This window comes from Equus przewalskii, chromosome 2, assembly GCF_037783145.1.
Source record: "Equus przewalskii isolate Varuska chromosome 2, EquPr2, whole genome shotgun sequence".
In the NCBI taxonomy this organism is placed as follows: domain Eukaryota; kingdom Metazoa; phylum Chordata; class Mammalia; order Perissodactyla; family Equidae; genus Equus; species Equus przewalskii.
The window spans coordinates 21,793,900-21,814,389 of record NC_091832.1 but is presented as its reverse complement, the minus strand read 5'-3'; the positions used below and the strand labels follow the sequence as shown (position 1 = coordinate 21,814,389).

General features: G+C 35.2%; 1 protein-coding gene across 16 annotated transcripts in view; it reads left to right on the top strand.

The window, feature by feature from the left end:
* ZMYM4 (zinc finger MYM-type containing 4) overlaps positions 1–20,490 on the top strand; it is a 168,033-nt gene that overhangs the window by 57,838 nt on the left and 89,705 nt on the right. For 14 of the 16 annotated variants that reach the window (XM_070610328.1, XM_070610341.1, XM_070610333.1 and 11 more), the window contains exon 2: positions 19,532–19,577. The exons of the other annotated variants lie outside the window; for them this stretch is intronic. In XM_070610328.1, the coding sequence (XP_070466429.1) occupies positions 19,532–19,577 (46 nt within the window). The remainder of the gene's footprint in view (positions 1–19,531; positions 19,578–20,490) is intronic. 16 annotated transcript variants of the gene reach the window in all.

The window sequence follows — 20,490 nt, the reverse complement described above, 5'->3', positions numbered from 1 at the left end:
ATGCATTCGTGTTTTTGTGTGCTTTGGATAAATACCCAGGAGTTGAATAGCTGGATCATATGGTAGTTGTATTCTTAGTTTTTTGAGGAATCTCCATACTATTTTCCATAGTGGCTTAATCAGTTTACATTCCCACTGGTGATGTATGAGAGTTTGCTTTTATCCACATCCTCTCCAATACTTATTTCTTGTCTTGTTATTTATAGCCATTCTCATGGGTGTGAGGTGATGTCTCATTGTTTTGATTTGCTCTTCTGTAATAATAAGTGATGTTGGACATCTTTCCATGTTCCTCTTGGCCATCTGTATATTTTCTCTGGAAAAATGTCTCTTCAGATCTTTTGCCCATTTTTTAATTGGTTGGTTGTTTCTTTGTTATTGAGATGTATGAGTTCTTTATGTATTTTGGCTATTAACACCTTATCAGATGTGGTTTGCAAATATCTTCTCTCAACCTTTAGGTTGTCTTTTCGTTTTGTTGATGGTTTGCTTTGCTGTGCAAAAGCTTTTTAGTTTGATATAGTTCCATTTGTTTATTTTTTCTGTTTCTCTTCCCTGATGAGACGTGGTATTTGAAAAGATCCTGCTAAGACCGATGTTGAAGAGCATACTGCCTATGTTTTCTTCTAGAAGTTTTATGGTGTCAACTCTTACATTCAAGTCTTTAATCCATTTGGAGTTAATGTTTGTGTATGGTATAAGATAATGGTCTACTTTCATTCTTTTGCATGTGGATGTCCAGTCTTCCCAGCACCATTTACTGAAGAGACTTTCCTTTCTCCATTGTATGTTCTTGGATCCCTTGTCGGAAATTAGCTGTCCATAGGTGTTTGGGTTTATTTCTGGTTTGATTCTGTTCCATTGATCTGTGTGTCTGTTTTTGTGCCAGTACCGTGTTGTTTTGTTTACTAAAACTTTGTAGTATATTTTGAAATCAGGAAGTGTGATGCCTCCAGCTTTCTTCTTTTTTCCTCAGGATTCCTTTGACTATTTGGAGTCCTTTGTTGTTCTGTATAAATTTTAGGATTCTTTGTTCTATTTCTATGAAAAATGTCGTTGAAACCTTGATGTTGATCCCATTGAATCTGTAGATTGCTTTAGGAAGTATGGACATTTTTAACTGTGTTTTATAATCCAAGAGTGTGGAATATCTTTCCATTTCATTGTGTTGTCTTCAATTTCTTTCAACCAAGTTTTATAGTTTTCAGTGTACAGGTCTTTGACCTCTTTGGTTGAGTTTACTCCTAGGTATTTTATTCTTTTTCTTGCGATTGTAAATGATTGTATTCTTGATTTCTCTTTCTACTACTTGTTTTTAGTGTATAAAAGTGCAACTGATTTATTTTATTTTTTAAAGGTTGCACCTGAGCTAACATCTGTTGCCAATCCTATTATTATTGTTATTTTTTCTTATTCTTCTTCTCCCAAAAACCCTCCCAGTACATAGTTGTATATTCTAGTTGTGAGTGCCTCTGGGTGTGCTATGTGAGATGCCGCCTCACCATGGCCTGATGAGCGGTGCCACGTCTGCATCCAGGATCCGAACTGATGAAACCCCAGGCCCCCAAAATGGAGGGCGTGAACTTGACCACTTGGCCATGGGGCCGGTGGCCCCTGATTTTTATATGTTGATTCTGTATCCTGCAAATTTACTGTGTTCGTTTATTATTTCTAAAAGTGGATTCTAGATATAAAATCATGTCATCTGCAAGAAGTGATGGTTTTACTTCTTCCTTTTCAATTTGGATCCCTTTTCTTTCTTTTTTTTGCCTGATTGCTGTAGCTAAAGAACCTTTCTTAACAATTCTTTTAGAGCAGGTCTGCTGACAGTGAAGGCTTCTAGTTTTCCTCAACAGAGAATATCTTTATTTCACCTTTATTCCTAAAGAGCATTTTCATTGTATGTAGATTTGTGGTTTGACAGTTGTTTTCTTTCAGCACTTTAAAACTGTTTTTCCACTTTCTGTTGGCATTCAAGATTTCTTATGTGAAATCTGCAATGATAGGTAATGTGTTGTTTTTCTCTGGCTATTTTAGAGAGTTTTTGTTTGTCTTTAGTTTTCAGCAGTTTGAGTATGAGTTCCTTGGTGTGAGTATCTTTAAATTTATTCTCTTTGGGGTTTGCTTAGCTTGAATCTGCAGATATATGTCTTTTATTCAAATTTGGGAAGTTTTCAAACATTGTTTCTTCAAGTATTTTTTTCTGCACTACAATTTTTCTCTCTTTCTGAGACTCTGATTATGTGAATGTTATACTTTTTCATATTGTCTTACAAGTTTCTGAGGCTCTGCTCATTTTTTTTTCAATGTCTTTTATCTTTCTTATTCAGGTTAGGTAGTGTATTAATCTATTTTCACGGCTCTGTCCTCTCTGTCTCCGTTTTCCTGTTGAGCCGATAAACAGAGAATTTGTTTTATTCATTATGAATTTTTTTATTGTGGTAAAACATACATAACATAAAATTGACCATTTTAACCATTTTGAAGTGTACAATTCATTTGCACTAATATCTTTCACATTGTTGTGTAATCACTAGTCATCTCTAGGACTATTCCATCATCCCAGACAAATTCTGTACCCGTTAAATAATAATGACCCATTACCCCTTCCCTTGGTAACCATTGAATGAATTTTTATGTTGTTTTTTAAATTTTTCAGTTTAAAATTTCAATCTGGTTCTTCATAATATCATAATATCTATTTTTTTCTTGAGACTTTTTGTCTTTCTGTTAGTTTAAAAAGTGTCTGTCTTTAGTTGTTGTAGAATGGTAAACCATCTCTATTTTCTCTCAGTGTATGTATCCCATCAAAGTTGTATGTTCAGATCTACCTTACACTTTTTTTTTATTGTGGTAAAGTATTCATAACATAAAATTTGCCACTTTTATCATTTTTAAGTTTATAGTTCAGAATGTTTTGCTGACATCACCACCAACTCTCTCCAGAACTTTCTACCTTATTCTTTAGAATTCCCTAGTATAATGTGTATTAATAAATCATTTATTTCCACGTGGGGGGTACTCTTGCAATTTTTTGTTGTTGAAAATAATGTGGCAACAAATATCTGTCCTGCATGTTTTAACGGTAAGCTTTTATCTGTTATTTTTGTTCCCAGGGACAATTCTAGAGATTAGGAGATTTTTAAAGGATGTGTGTTTGCGTGTTGGCTAAGATAAAAACCTTTACTGTATTGTCACTTGTTGCCATTTCTTTTTTAAAAAGTCATATTAAAATGTACATGATATTTTAAATTTATATATGATATGACTTGTTGGGGCTTAAAATTTTACTTTCTGCTTATCAGAGTGATACATGATTATTTAAAAATTTTGAATATTACAGAACTATTTATATATTGAGGTTATATATCAATTCTTATATGTACACATATAATTTATTGTGTATATATAACTGACATATATTCTTGGTTCAAAGAAGTATGTTTCAAGTCTATGTGAGTCCTTTAAAAAATGAGGAGTTAATTTTTAAATATTTCTAAAACAGTTTATAGACATTTCATCAATTAAGAGTTTTAGAGACATGTGATTGACTGCATCCAGTTTCTATAGCTAGGAAAGCAATTTACTAGATTACTTTCCAGCATGTAATATGCTGATAACTAATTTACATAGTGTCTTCTCCTCACCTTTAGAAAGAGATAGTATGTATGTATTTAGTAAAATGTTCATTCAAAAAGACAGCTGTTGGAGCTGGCCCTGTGGCACAGCAGTTAAGTGCGCACGTTCCGCTTCAGCAGCCTGCGGTTCGCCAGTTCGGATCCCAGGTGTGGACATGGCACCGCTTGACAAGCCATGCTGTGGTAGGCGTCCCACATATAAAGTAGAGGAAGATAGGGACGGATGTGAGCTCAGGGCCAGTGTTCCTCAGCAAAAAAGAGGATTGGAAGCAGATGTTAGCTCAGGGCTCAAAAAAAAACAACTGTTGTTTTATATAAGGTGAAAGATACAGAAATGCTAAGTTTTCATACTTGTTAGATATTTTCATTGGTTTCGTTTTTTCTGGTCTGTTAGATCATCTGGGATTAATTCAACATAAATCTACAAATTAGGTTTGAAAACTACTGTGAAAATTTAGTTGAGTTATTTTTTAGTGACAATTTAAGCTTGATCCTTCTAGTCTCTACCTACATTATCTTGTTTAACCTATTAAATTTTATGCTAAAGCATAATTACATAGTTGTATTACCATACAGTAATTATGGCTTTCGAAAAAACATGAATTTAGATTTTGGTAATGTTTTTCATGATAGAAAAAGTTAATGGAATATCACTAAAGGAATAAATATTTTAATTACGATGAAGACTGAACTGGTTGGACTTGCTTTTAAATTCTTTAAATAGAAGTACTTGATGATATTTGGTTAGTTCTACAAGAGATTCTCTCTTAAGAGAATCCTATTTTCTTTCTAATATATATTCATGACAGCCATTTTTGGGCAGTGATGAATACGGTGACTACCAGTATGATTTGGTGCCACTGTATAAGGGGCCAATAATTATATCCAGAATTGATTTTGCACCATTAGTGCGAAGGTCAAACCAGTAAAAATACATATATTGTCTCAGCATTACTGCGAAAATAGTTTTGACTTTGGGGACTCCTGAAGGGGTTATGGGAATCAAAAGGGTCATGGGAGACCAGTGAGAGTCCAAGAACCACAGATACAGAACCAGTACTTCTGGGGTTTTCTTTTTCAAAGGTTTCTTATATGGCTGCAGATATTTGCAGGCTGGATAGTCTTTGTTTGCCTTCTGTCTTCGTTCCACAGATAGTTTCAAGGTAGACATCAGTTGGCTCTTCAATTTTTCATCAGCACATGATCTAGGAGATTTCTTTGGATTGATTTTTACTGTTTTGGGCTTGTGGCAGTTTACCCCTTGATTGAAGTCAGGGATCTGAGGTTTTTATTTTTACCCTAACAAATTGAAGAAACCTTTTATTTGTTGTAAGTTTTATAATTTACAAGTTTGTATTTGCTGTAGATTTTAGGAAACCCTGAAAATAGTTTATTTGAGGAACATTTCTGGATTTCATTATAAATATTCCAGATTTTCCAAACTAGTAACCAAATTTATGTATCATTTTGGAGTAGAAAACTTGGTGTCAAAAATGTAGTTTAATAATTCCAAACATATTATAAAGAATCATGGGAACACATATTTTCCTTCTTCCTTAGTTTACATGTAAGGGTAAATGTAACATTTTCCACATTCAGGTTGAAAGGGAGACATTATCCACCTTTTCAAAAATGACTTTTCTGTTTCCTTTTTCATTTTAGGTATTGCCTTTTTTGGTGAGGAAGATGGGCCCTGAACTAACATCTGTTGCCAATCTTCCTCTTTTTTTTTTTCTTTCTCTGTGAAACTCTGGTACTTAGTTGTATGCCCTTCTAGTTCGTCTATCTGGGACCCCACCACAGCATAACTTGATGATCAGTGTGTAGGTCTGAACTAGTGAACTCTGGGCTTCTGAAGAGGAGCATGTAAACTTAACCACTATGCCACTGGGCTATCCCCTCTGTTTCCTTTTTAAGTCTGGATAGATTAATTCTCTCCTTACCTATTCTGTAAAGACGTCATAAAAGAAGTCATTTGAGCGTGATATCTTTTCACAATTGAATTTGATTTTTGTTTGAAGCTATTTTCTCTGCACTGGCTGAGAATCTATACAGTTATCCCTCCGAATCTGTGGGGGATTGGTTCCAGGACCCCCGTGGATACCAGAGTCCAAGGATACTCAAGTCCCTTATATAAAATGGCATAATATTTGCATGTAACCTACACACATCCTCCTGTATACTTTGTAGATTACATATTAATGTAAATGCTGTGTAAATCGTTGTTATACTGTGTTGTTTAGGAAATAATGAAAAGAAAAAAGTCTTTATATGTTCAGTACAGACACAACCATGGTAGCCCTTATGATCTGTGGTTGGTTGAATCCACAGATGCAGAACCTGCCCATATGGAGGGCCAACTGTACTCTCTAGTATTTGGTGATAAATTTTAACTGTTTTATCTTTATTACGCTTTGGTAGCTATTTGAACAGATTTTTTTCCATTAAATGTGTAATGTAAATTCAACATGCAAGTGATACATTCTGTGAATCTTTAATAATACATTTCTGATGGCTGAGTTGTTCAGTATATTTCTGAAATTGAAATTAATTCAGTTGCTTCCTTTTATAGAATTATGAGCTTGTAAAATCCAAGTTGCCTCAACTATTTCTAGTTAGAACTTTGATTTTTATCCTACCATAGCATTTAAAAAACACTACCAATAAAGTATGCTGACAGCATATGAAATATGAATTACTAATGCTACATGTACTTAGAGTAAGTTGATTGATAGCCAGTCTTGTTTTGAGGGAGAAATCAAGACTACTTAATTTTTAGTTCATGTCAGAGTAATTTCAGTGGAAATAATTATTTTGTTTAATTAACTTAAATTTTGGAATGAATAAAAATGTGAAAAGAAGATGGATTTGATTCCATTTTAAAGGAGGAGTTGTTAACATCTTAAGAAGTCATTCAATTAGGAAAAACGCACCTATGGAGAGAGAATGAGATCTAGTTTTATAGTGTCCTTAAGTTTTCAGTCTCCGTTATACCAGTTTGAGTTCTTAGTTTATGCCTAACTAGAAGTGAATTGTGAGCATCAAATTTGAGAGTTTGGAGAGAACTTTTAGGATTTTGTAGACCAGCTTCATTAATTTATATGGCTTGAAGAATTTGAGCCCCTGAGGAGTTAAGTTTCTTGTTTCGGGTCCGTTAGTGAATTAGTAGCAGAGCAGTGACTAGAAAGTAACAGTATTGATGTTAACAGTCTTTCTTAAGACCTGCTGTGTCAGTGATCAGTCACGTTATACTTCTCTCAAAGTCTGCTGGAGATTGGTCACTGCATCTGCTATTCAGTTCTTGCACAGACAGGAAAGAGTATAGTTGTGTTAACTCCTTGTCTCCCATGATAAATCCACGTGACAGTTTACAAAACTAGATTATCAAAGGAGACAGTTGATTAGCAAAGATGGAAGTGCAGCAAAGAAATGAAAAGTGGTAACACTAGATCTGAAAAATTGGATGTGATAGCAGATTTGAAAATAGTGACAGACGGGTAAAGATAGGACAAGAGCTGGGCCTGCATGAAGGTACAATATGAACTGTATGGAAAACTCAAACGGATATTTATATTTAAACAACGTGAAATTGCTTCAACATCGTTTAGTTTAAATTGTAATAGGAATGATCTCAATCAGTTTAGCTAGCATTCATGCCAAAGCATTGAAGTTAGTTGCTGCATTGAAAGAAAACTAAGTATAAGGAGACTGAAGAACTTTTTATTGCCAGTAAACGCTGGTTTTGTTTCAGAATCAGCATATATTAAGCTGCTAGAGCAGGCAGGGGTGCTGCTGTGAACTTTGTACCCAAATTCCAAGGATGAATTGAGCAAGTAATTATGATCATCAACTATTTAATGTAGGATAGCTCTGTTTTGGAAGGCAATCCCATCAATAACTTATGTGATGGAAGACAGAGGATTGTGGAGTGGTCATAAAGGGGAGAGCAAACATGAAGCCTGAGGAACTTAGCAAAGGTCCATTTATCAACATAAGTGAGAAAAGTAGTTGTGACAAAAAGGATGACGATGTCTCAGAGGAAGTGACTCTGGCAAAAATTTCACATTAAAGGAACTCTTGGAAATATTTGACAAGATTGAAAGGGCAAAGGGTAAAATGTTGAAAGCTGAACCAGCCTTGGAAGGGATCATGAGGTTTTGCCAAGGCATGGACAAGATGCTTATACTGTATCATAGAATACATGAGCGAAAGAAGACAGACACTGTGTGCTCTTGGTGAGTTTTTGCAAAGAAGTAAAACACTTTGCTTCTCCATGTTTCTTCTGGTTTAATTTATAAAACAATATTAGTTACACGGTATTTTCATTCCCCTGTACATTTGTAACTGACGGTAAGAATTTTAAATGTTTTGACAAAACTTTTGAAGATCATAGAAAAAGAGTAATTTTTTTCCCTTTGATTATTGAGAATTCTTTGCTCAGTTTCAGCTTTAAGATCATTCTTATGGTTCTGTACTACAGTGCAAAGTGAGTTCTACCTGTAGAAAAAATGTTTTTACCATAACATGTTTGTTACATTTTCCAATTTGATAAAATGATTGTAAAGTCTAAATAAGAGATGTTTAAATTGATGTAGAAATAGGGAAAGACTAGCGTCACCATTGTGGGGATGAGGGAAGAGGAGTGGACATTTAATTTGGAATGCTCTGTTGCAAGCATAAAAGCTATTTGAACTTCTGCTTAATCTTCGAGATTCTTGCAAATTTTAAAGTACATTCTAGGATGTTTAAGTTTTTAATATAAACAAGTTTTAAATTACTTATTAACTAATAAAGGTAATTTTTTTATTTAGTGCACATTAATTGGGCTTTTGTTATATGTTTGGCATTTTCAGCAGTATGGAACAGACAGAAATCTCTCTAGACTAGAATATACTTCAAACTACTCCCTGCTTTGAGAAATGTGAATTCTCTAATCCTTTACAGAGTCTTGATTTCATTTAGGTTCTGTTGAAAGAAACTAACTAGATTATTTTTAATTTTTGCGTAACTCTAAAGGCTTTTGTATAAAAAGTGTTAACTTTTATTGATTTCTTTTTTAGATAGTCTCCAAAATGGGGTTCAAATTCCACATTTGTGTAACTCCTATTATTTGTCAGAAGATCAGTCTACCAAAAGGATGGGATATTTCATGATACAGCTTCAGGAATGTGAATGAGTCCTTGATTGCTTATAGCATACCCACCTTTGGAGTCAAATTTTTATATTTGCTATCATAGACACATCTCATGTAGTAGTGCTAGGAAGGGGAGTTCTGCCTTGTGGATTCTACCTTGTTCAGGAAGTTGGGTGTGTGTGGGTTGTGTGAGATGGCATCATTAAGGAGTTGTAACTTTAGCTCAGTCATGAAAGCTGAGTTAGGTGTTAACTATTGAATTAGTACTGGAAAAGCTCAAGTACTGTGGACCCTGGTCCAGAGGCATGAAACTACCTGAAAGATTAGGTGAGCTACAGGTCATTCATAATAGCTAGAGCATTTACTGTGGGGATGGGGTTGTAATGGGAACATGAAGGCAGGAAAAGATGAAGCAGTAGAGGAAGATATGGCCATATTTTGAACAGTCAGAAGTTTGGGCCTTTTCTCGGGAACCTTTTTCAGAGCACTGTATATGTCTCTGTGTGTGTGTCTTAACCTCTCAGTACTTCCATTTCTTCATGTATGAAACAGAGGTGTTAATACTTACTTGATGAGATTCTGGGGAGGTGAAATTGAGTGAAGTTACATAAAGTGCTTGAAAAAAGTACCTGGCACAGGGTGAGGTTTCTGCTAAGTGTTAATCACTGATTAAAACAGGTTTCAGAACCACTGCCTCAGGTCACCTAAAATATTTCATAATCAGGCAATAGACAGAAACAAGAATCACAGATGGTCAATAACTATATGGGAAGATTCTTATTCAAAATATAAGAAGTGAAAATGAAAACAATTAAATGCAGAACAAAACAACAAATGCAGGTTTAAATAATGAGGTAACGTTTTTTGCCTACCAAATTGAGGAAGATGAAAACAACTTCATGCCAAGTGGTGATGACATTCTTGAGAAACAGGATCTGTTGGTGTCTATATATACTGGCAGAATGTTTTTGGTAGAAAGTTTGGTAACATCCATCAAAACTTAAATGCCTATGCCATTTAATTTCATGATTCCACTTCTAGGAATCGATTTTATGTTTATATACACATAAACACACACTCACATATGTTAGCCAACTAATAGGTACAAGGATGACAACTATGTGTTTAAAGAAAAAACTCGAAGCAACCTAAATGTCCATCAGCATAATACAATAAAAGACTGCATAACCACTAAGAAGAGTGAATTAGATCTCTCTGTAATGAGAAATTTCCTAGATACACTTAGGTTTAAAGAAAATAAGGAGAGAATTTCTATCTCTATCCATTTATTTGTATCTTTGCTAGTCTGAGGGAAAATGGTACCTCATTTTAATTTTGAGTTCAGGTGAGATTGAAAGTTTAGTCAAGCCATGCTGTGGTAGGCATCCCACATATAAAGTGGAGGAAGATGGGCAGGGATGTTAGCTCAGGGCCAGTCTTCCTCAGCAAAAAAGAGGAGGATTGGCGGCAGGTGTTAGCTCAGCACTAATCTTCCTCAAAAAAAAAAAAAGTGAAGAAAGTTTAGTGCTTGTTCATGGTCTTTGATCATTTTCTATTGGGATGCTACTCTTAGTGGATTCTAAGACTGCTTTATAAGTAGGATATTAACTGTTGTGGTATTATTTTTTTAATTTTTATTATTTTTAAAAGATTTTATTTTTCGTTTTCTCCCCAAGTCTCTCAGGTACATAGCTGTGTATTTTTAGTTGTGGGGTCCTTCTAGTTGTGGCATGTGGGATGCTGCCTCACCGTGGCCTGATGAGCAGTGCTGCGTCTGTGCTCAGGATCTGAACCGGCAAAACCCTGGGCCGCCAAAGCGGAGCACGAGAACTTAACCACTTGTCCACAGGGTCGGCCCCTGTGTTAGTATTAATACAGACTTTTTCCCCAAATTGTCTTTAAGTTTTCCAAACGATTTTTATTTTTAATATGGTTAAGTTTATTAAACTTTCTCAAGAATATTTGTTTCTGTTTCTGCTTAAAAGACTTTCCTATCTTCTAGTGTTTTCATTTTTTTCAATTTGTTTTTCAGATATCTGGAATTTATTTTGGTGTAAAGTATGAGGTGGTGATCCAGATTTTTCCACCTTAAATGGTTACTGGTCCTATTTTAATTCTTAAATAGGCTTTGGACTTTGTATTTTCTATTGTGTTTCATTATTCTATTAATTGCCATGCCAGTACCACATATTTTAGTTATTGTACCTTCGATATATGGTAGGGCATATTTTTCTCTTGGTCACTATTGTAATTTGGCATTTTCTAGACATTCTTTTTACCTTTATTCTTCCAGATGTCCTTGATAGTGATTTTATCTAGTTTCCTCTCATTCACCCTGGCCTCTCTATTTTGTGAGGAAATTGAGTTCATTTTGGTAATGATTTTTCCCTTTTGTAAACAATGTTTATATTTACCCTCTGAAAAGTTTTGTTTTTTTTTCCGTAATGATTTTATACATTTCTTAAGTGTATTTTCAGAACTTTTATTTTTGGGGGGCAAGATTAGCCCTGAGCTAATATCCGCTGCCAATCCTCCTCCTTTTGCCAAGGAAGACTGGCCCTGAGCTAACATCCCTGCCCATCTTCCTCCACTTTAAATGTGGGATGCCTACCACAGCATGGCTTGCCAAGTGGTGCCATGTCTACACCCGGGATCTGAACTGGCGAACCCCGGGCCTCTGAAGTGGAACGTGTGAACTTAACTGCTGTGCCACTGGGCTGGCCCCTCAGAATGTTTTATATGTAGTTGTTGTTATGAATTGGATCTTTGTTTTTCCTTTATATTTTACCTAATTGTTTCTGGTTCGTAGGAATGCCGTTGACTGTTTTTTTCCCTGAAGAAGATTTGCCCTGAGCTAACATCTGTTGCCAGTGTTTCTCTTTTGCTTGAGGAAGATTCACCCTGAGCTAATATCTGTGCCAGTCTTCCTCCACTCTATATGTGAGTCACCACCACAGCATGGCTGTAGGTCTGTGCCTGGGAACCAAACCTGGACTGCTGAAGTAGAGAGTGCCGAACTTAACCACTGGGCTGGGGGCTGGCCCCTGCTATGGATTGTTTGAACGTTGAATTTTGTAAAGAGTCACTGTTGGAATGTATTCTTAATTCCAGTACTTTTTCAATCTGCTAACTTGGGTTCTTCAAGTAGATAAGCATATTACCTGTAAAAAATAACTGGTTTTCCCCAAAGTTTATACTTTATATTTCTTTTTTCTTACTGTATTGACTAGTACTTTCAGAACAAGGTAAAATAGTGGTAATATTACCACTTTAATGGTAATTAAATGGTAAATATTTGATCTTGCCTACCAACTTCAATTAATTATTAATGGACACCTGAATTTTGAGTTGAGAACAATTCTGAGAACATATCTCTACTTTATAGGAAAGATTGCTCTGGTTGATTAGTGTTGAGGAGAGATTTAGTAGGAAGACAGTGTTAGGAACCAAGTATTTACTATCCTTATTTAATATTTCCTTATTAAATTTGGCTGATAATTTGAAATATTCTTTAACATGTTAAATAATTATATTCTGTTCTATGTATTTGTTAAACTATCAAATGGAAAAGTCCTTGCTTATACCAATACTTGTGAAAACCACAGATGGTCAAATGGCATGATTATTAAAAAAAAAAACTAAAAGATTTATTTTGGGGTGTATTACTAAATTAGAAAATGACCTTGTATTAAAATGTGTAGAAAAAAGAAAAAAGATGAGATCTTGCCATTTGCGATAACATGGATAGACCTTGAGGGTATTATGCTAAGCGAAATAAGTCAGAGGGAGAAAGTCAAATACCGAGGCATCTCACTCATAAATAGAACATAAAAACAACGACAAACAGAGAGACAGAGATTGGCTTGGTGGTTACCAGAGGGGAAGCGGGTAGGGAGAAGGGTGAAAGAGGTGATTAGGCACATGTGTGTGGTGATGGACGGTAATTAGTCTTTGGCTGGAGAACATGATGTAGTCTACCCAGAAATCAAAATATAATGATTTACATCTGGGAAAAAAAGAAGAAAGCGTATTAAATGAAAATAATAACAATGTCCAACGTCAAGAAAAACAAATCTACAAACCTCTGATGCTAGCATGAGTTAGCATCATTTCTCACTGTGGTTCTCTAGTATGTTAATAAATATTATCCTTCAAAAGGGTTCTGTGATCAAGTACATCTGGAAAATGATGGGCAAAACAACAAATACAGATTTCTTTAGTTTTAAACTTCTTAGCAGTTAATAATTAATAAGCATTTATTTATCACCAAAAAAGATTTGCATTTCCTGTATTTATTTGATCATAGAACTCTTTTTTTTCTTAGAGCATCTTACAGGTTTTACATCACAAATGGTGAGAAATTCAAGGTTATGGCATTCAGTTAATAAAGAAGATAATTGAGAGATTACACAATATAATGTGCTAGGGCTTGTAGGTATCCTAGGATGAAAAAAATTTATCTAGAAAGTGATAACTGTCATATATATGTTAACTGTGCCACAAGTGTAAATGGAATATAAATCAAGTGCTACAGAGAAGTAATGAATTCTCAGTGGGTTATCAGAGAAGGCCTCAGTGAAGTGCTGCGCTTTGAAGAAGCAGTGGGATTTCATCAGGTAGACATTCCTAGTAGGGAGAAAACAGTGAGAAGGTGTGATTGGAACTTGGGGTAGGAGTGAGAAAATGACTTTACTTCATAGTCAGAGTGATTGTTTTCAGAACTCATATCTTCCTTCCTGCCACATCCTTCAATGGTTTTTTTTTTTTAGGATGAAATCCAGTATCTAAACATGACTAATACTTAGGTTGACCTAACTGAGACACTTTCGCCAGTGAAAGGGAGCACATTATCAATTACATGGAGTTGATAGGTGTAAACTGAGATGCTTTCAGCTAACTGGAATATGTGGTCGCCCTGTCTATGAAGAATGTCCTGCGATGTTTGGCCCATGAGTTATCCTCAGCTTTATCTTACAGTGCTGGCCTGCTTTACTCCCAGAATTCTGATCCACCCAGCCTTTCTGTTCTTTGAATTCTCTATTCTTTCTTCTGCAAAGAACCTTTACATTTGCTGTTCTTTTCTTGAATCTTCTTTCTCACCTTTTCACCTGTTTTATTTCTTAGTCGTCCTTTAGATCTTAAATTAAGGAACAGTTTCTTTGCCTTTCCTGACTCCTGTATAGGTTAGCTTGTGATGGAGAGAAGAGATTTATCTAAAACACTAAGATGTGTTGGAAATAGAAATGATAGTTCTCTTATCAGTTGAAGGGAATGAAGGAAAAAACCCCTGATGTTGAGATTTCTTGTTTGACTTCTAGGGTGTTGGGACTGCCACTAAAATGAAAAAGGGACCCATGATGAAAAGAGTAGGTTTTAGAGAGGAAAAAAATGAAGCACGTTTGACAGTTTTCAGTTTCTACTTAATCATTGAAAAACCCAGCTTCAACTCCCCAAACTATTTTAGAGCTATTCGTCTATTATTTAGTTTTCATTGAATAAGTTTATCATATAAACTCTCAAATTGTCGAAAATATTAAAATCAGTTTTGAAAATAAAGGTTATGGTATTAATCATTCTATCAGTTATGTCCAGGGAATTTGTGAAGTGTCATCATGTTTGTATGGAGGATAGAAGAGAAAATTAACTTTTTTAAAATAACAATTATTGGTCCAGGATCCAGTAAATTTCTAATTGTGATTTTTTGTGTGTGTGTGAGGGGGTGGGTGGTGTATTTACCAATTCACAGTATATTCTGATTTTTCCCTCCATCTAGGGTTAGGGAACTTGAGTGTTTTATTTTGTAAGTAAAAATGTGCTTTATCCCCAGTGCTTAGTTTTTTAAATACAGGGAGCTAAGTTATTTGCCTATTGCTTTCCTTTTATTTTAAGCGGTGGATACATTTTTACAAGTGAAATGTTGTAGTGAACCCTGATTTTTAAAACAAGTGAAGATATCTTTTATTAGTATAGTAATAATAGCTCGCATTTATTGTGTATTTACAGTTTGCTAAGCACTGTGCTAAGTGCTTTTCATTTAATCCTGACAATTCTGGGAAGGTAGGTATCACTATATCTATATTTTATGGATGAGGAAATTTGAGGCTAAAAGTTACATAACTGATGAGTCACCAGAGTTGGGATTCAAACTTAGTTTGAGACTGAAGCTGTCATACCTCTTAAAGTTATAACACTGATTTTTTAAATTTAAATAGGCAACAGTTAGATACTTTGAAGTCTTTGGGTAGGATCCATGAGACTATTTTGATAACTAAAAGTGAACTGATATTGGGGCTGGCCTTATGGTGTAGTGGTTGAGTTTGTGCCCTCTGCTTCAGCGGCCTGGGGTTTGCAGCTTCAGACCCCAGGCACGAATCTACATACTGCTCACCAAGCAATGCTGTGGCGGTGTCCTACATACAAAACAGAGGAAGATTGGCATGGATATTAGCTCGGGGCCAATCTTCCTCACCAAAAAAAAAAAAAAAAGAAAGAAAAGAAAAGAAAAGAAAAAGAAAACAAACTGGTATTTTTGTCTTAAGTCCATATCCACATTTGTTTATTTTATATTTTTTCCTTTTTTCTTGCTTTTTTAAAATTTAATTTTTTATTGACATCACTTTGTTTTATAATATTGTATAGATTTCAGGTGTGCATCATTATATTTCAGCTTCTGTATAGACTTCAATGTGTTCACTACCAAGAGACTAATTGTCATCCAGCACCATACACATATGTCCCTTTACCCCTTTTCACCCTCCTCCTGCCCCTTGTTTATTTTTTTAGTTTCTATTTTTGATATTGTAGTGTTGAGAAAATCCTTGCCTATACAAATAGTTATTACAGATTCTTAAAATCAGCTTGACTTTTAAGTTCAATTAAATCTTTCATTAAACTTGAGGGATGAGTAGTAGGACATGAATTTCAAAACTAATTTACTAACTGCTTATATCTAATTTCTTGCTTAGAAATATACAGATTGGACAAGAAGCACCCAAACACAATTAGTAAAACCATCGTATTATCACAAAGCTAAGTGTTACTTGTAAATTTGTCGTCACCCAGTTGGTGGGATTATAGGGCAAGCAGTGTTCTGGAGTCCTGCCCATCATTTAATTGAGAACAATGTTAGTCTTACTGATTGTATGATGTTAAGTAAGTAGTTACCAGCAGGTTTGAATTAAAACTAATAAAAACAAAACAAAATCAAGGAGAGTCAAAGATAGACTCTCTCTTAATTGATGCTCTACCTTATCAAGTTCACATACATAAAGAGGTTTACATTAAAATGAGCTAACCTCAACACGGGAAATTGCACCTGAGGGGCTTCATGGTATTTAAACATTTATTTAACACATTTGAATATATATTTTAAAAATTAATCTTTAAAATTGCTGGTACTTTCTGCTCACATAACATCTCCGTAGTTAATCTTGTTTCAGTAGTGTCTTTCAGTTTTTAATACCTAAACTTCATAGGAGGTATTTTTCTCAATGTGTTTTTAAAACAGCTTTATATAGAGGTATCATTCATATGCCATGCAATTCACCCATTTAAAGCACACACTTCAGTAGTTTTTAGTATTTTCACAGTTGTGCAACTGCAATCAATTTTAGAACATTTTGTCACCCAAAAAAGAAATCCTGTACCCATTAGCAATCATTGTCTGTTTCTCCTCCACCCCCAGCCTTTGGCAGCTGCTACTCTATTTTGTCCCTATGGTTTTGGAACTGTGTACCCAGTGTCAACAAAAGGGACTTGCTGCATGATACTGTGTCTATTTGTAAACAAGCGTATAGATTGTTTGGCATCAAGAGACAATGTTTTAGTCTTTGTTTTTTATTTTCTATTTGAGAAGGAGGGAGGGAGAAGTAGTAAAACAAGGGTTTGGTTTTGAACCATAGAGAATGAAATTTAATCCTGGAATTTTTGCCACTAGAAAGAGTGTCTTCTAAAGCGTCAACACCTGATGTTCTTCCCGTCTAGGTTTCTTCATTTCTTCTGAGTCATAATCAGTTGTGTTTTTTTTGTATCCAGTATAATTTTAATTGTGTTTCATTTTGTTAAATATTTTTTATGATAACACTTGAGTGGTCTGAATTCCAATTTTTTTTTTTCTTTTTAGAATGTGGAAGTCATTGATCTTTTGTGTTCCAGCTTACAGGGGAGAAATATGCTATCAGTCTGATTGTTGTTATAGAGCAGTCTTATCTTACGAGTTAGATTTTAGAACCAGTTCACGAGATGAAATGGCACATAGTTCAAATTATCTTAGAAAATCTCTTTGTCACCCATAGTGTATAGATATACCACCTTTGGTAATATCACTACCTTTTTTTTTTTTTTTTTTGAGGAAGATTAGCCCTGAGCTAACCATTGCCAGTCCTCCTCTCTTTGCTGAGGAAGACTGGCCCTGAGCTAATATCCATGCCCATCTTCCTCCATTTCATACGTGCGACGCCTACCACAGCATGGCTTCTGCCAAGCGGCGCCATGTCCTCACCTGGGATCCAAATTGATGAACCCCGGGCCGCCGAGAAGCGGAATGTGTGTACTTAACTGCTGTGCCACTGGGCTGGCCCCCCATTTTTTTTAGTAAGATTGTAGTTTCTTTGATTGAGCACCATGTAAAGTGTCTAGAGGCAGTATTATACAAAAAGTGCATTATCTTTAAACACTTGGATCCTTCTTAATGGAGACAAGTGCTTTCATCCTTTGGCTTGCAGTCACATCGCCATTTCCCTTTCATTCTGGAGTGTAGCTCTTGGAGTGCAATGGTAGGCAGAGTGGCCTTTACTATTTCTTTCCTTTTCAGTGTTTGTATAGTTGAATTCTGTTACATTAAATATATTTTATGAATCACTTGCACTATAATTCTTTGTATTCCTCCTCTTGTTTTCTTTTGGAATTCTGAAATTTCACCAGGATGTATCCTTTTTTTTCGTTTCTCTTTGGTCTTTGATGGGCCCATTTAATCTCAAATATTCATGTTTTTGGTTCAGGGAAATTTTCTTCATTATTTCACTTCTCCATTGTTCTCTTCTTTGGGGATGCCTTTGAGATTCCTGTTACATCTATTGAATCAGTCTTTTATCTCGTCATATAAAATATCTTTTTGAACTCTGACTTTTCGTTTTATTTTTTTTCGAAACTGATTGAAAACTTTGTCATTAGCCTGTCCAATAAAATTCTTATTTTTGCGGTCATTTTCTTGTTTTGAAATACTCTCTCATGTCTCCTTTTCATGGCTATCTGTGCTTAGTCTTTTGCATCTGTAGCCTCTCAGATACCACTTAAAATAGTTTTTATAAGTTTCTTTTCTGTAAATTAATTGTTTCCTTCTTGAGTGGTTGTGCTGTTTATTCACCTTGAATCTTCTCTTTCACATAGTTTCTTTCCGAAACCTGGGATCCTTGGTTGTTCACATTTATGGATATCAGATACTATTGATTACTATAGCTAGCTGTTGTGTTTCCTCAGCAGTTATGTAGGTATTTAGTTATGTAGGTACGTAAAGTTCTTTTCCTTTAAAAGTTTCTTCCTTGAATGGGGGTTCACACTCTCAGTTTTGGTAGGCCAGGTTTATCAAGGAGCAGCCTTCCTTGTGTTCTTGGCTCGTTGATGAGCAGTAGGCAGGGGAGCAGGAGGCTGGAATGCTCACACTTGCCAAAGTGAGGAGACCTTTAAAGACTAGGGGTGGAACGTGCTAGTCTTTCCCCTTTATCTGTTTTAAAGGTCTGAAATTACCTTAGACTTGGCTCTGCTTCTGACGTAAGTCCTAACATACTCAAATAGGAACCATCCCTGTAACATGGCTGACTTTTGTTTAAAGAGCAGCAGATTTCTGCCTTTTTGCCCAAGAGCAAAACCTATTGGTGCTGATGTTCTGTTAAGTTTTTTTTTGTTATTCTTTTGGGGTTTTTTTTTTAGGAAAATTAGCCCTGAGCTAACATCCGTGCCCGTCTTCCTCTACTTTATATGTGGGATGCCTGCCACAGCATGGCTTGACAAGCAGTGCCATGTCCGCACCCAGGATCCACACTGGTGAACCCCGGGCCACCGAAGTGGAACGTGCAAACTTAACTGCTGCGCCACCAGCTGGCCCTCTGTTAAGTTTTGATTAGAAGTTTTACATAGTTCTCAGTGAGTGTTAGTAAGTTCTCAATAAGGATTGACTGTGTTTATTATTGTTACAAATATATATGATCCTTGATATATCTGATCCTCTGTATTTTGTGACATAAATGTGGTTTTTAAGAAATAAGTAGTTTTTTTATAGAGAGGGCATGTGTTTATCTCTTTGTTTTTGGTTTGGGGGCTTTGGCCTGAGAACTTCCTTTGTTCATTCTCAGTTTTCCTTTACTCTTTTTTTTTTTTTTTAAAGATTTTATTTTTTTCCTTTTTCTCCCCAAAGCCCCCCGGTACATAGTTGTATATTCTTCGTTGTGGGTCCTTCTAGTTGTGGCATGTGGGACGCTGCCTCAGCCTGGTTTGATGAGCAGTGCCATGTCCGTGCCCAGGATTCGAACCAACGAAACACTGGGCCGCCTGCAGCGGAGCACGAGAACTTAACCACTCGGCCACGGGGCCAGCCCCTAGTTTTCCTTTACTCTTTTTGGCGGTGTTTTGTTTCTGTTGTTGTGTATTTGTACACCTTGGTTGAAAATGACAGCTCTTGGGGGAGCAGGAAAGGAAGCCAAAAAGTATGGTGGAAGAACATGAGAATAATGTTACTTTTCTTTTTCCTTTTTTGCTTTTACAGTTTGACCAGAAAACTGGTGCAGTTTTTGATGAAATTGTAGAGAACTGTAAGTACCATTTTAGAAAAAAACCAATCATGTCTTTACATAGATAATAATTATAAGTTTAGAGAGAGCATTTATCTATAACAGTGTTTAGTTAGGGCTGGTTACTGTGATGGTTCACTTTGATTTAGTTTAGATCTCATCACGCCCTGTTAGTATTTGCAGCATGTTGATCTGAATTGTTAAAAGTCTTACTTTTTTTTAAAGTAAATATTTTATTTTCACAGTTATTAATATTGAAATATAGTCAGACTTTGTGTATGTGTGAATCATGTAAAAGTTGATACTGAACTTAATACTCAAGAAAGTTTGCTACTTTGTTTACAGGGTCTCTTCATTTTCTCTTTATAGTCTTTCCATGTTACATGATTTTCTTAAAAAAAACTTTTGTGTCTTATGATTATAAAAGTAATACATTCAATTTTATAGTACAAAAATGAATAAAGCAGAAAATAAAAGCCTTTGTCTTTACCATTCTCCAAAGATAACCAATTTTAAGAGTTTAATATATATCTTTCCAGACTTTTTTTCTATGAAAGTATATATATGGATATATGGTAGGTGGGGATTTATGTATGTGTATAGGGATCATATGAATACTGTTCTTGCTTTTTTCATTCAACTGCCTAGACATCTTTCTAACTCAGTGAATTTGGACCTATTACATTCTTTCTGATGACTGCTTAGCATTTTATTGTATGGTTGTACTATAATCAGCTTCCTCTTTGATGCGTGTGTATATTATTTTCAGTTTTTCACTATTACAAACAATATTAAGTATGTATTCCTATATATATCTTTGTCTACTTGTTGAAGTGTTTCTGTAGGATAAATTCTAAAAATAGTATTGATGACTCGTCAAAAGAGGTTTGTGCAGTTGTTTATGAAGGACAAATTTCATCATTGAGAGTTCCTG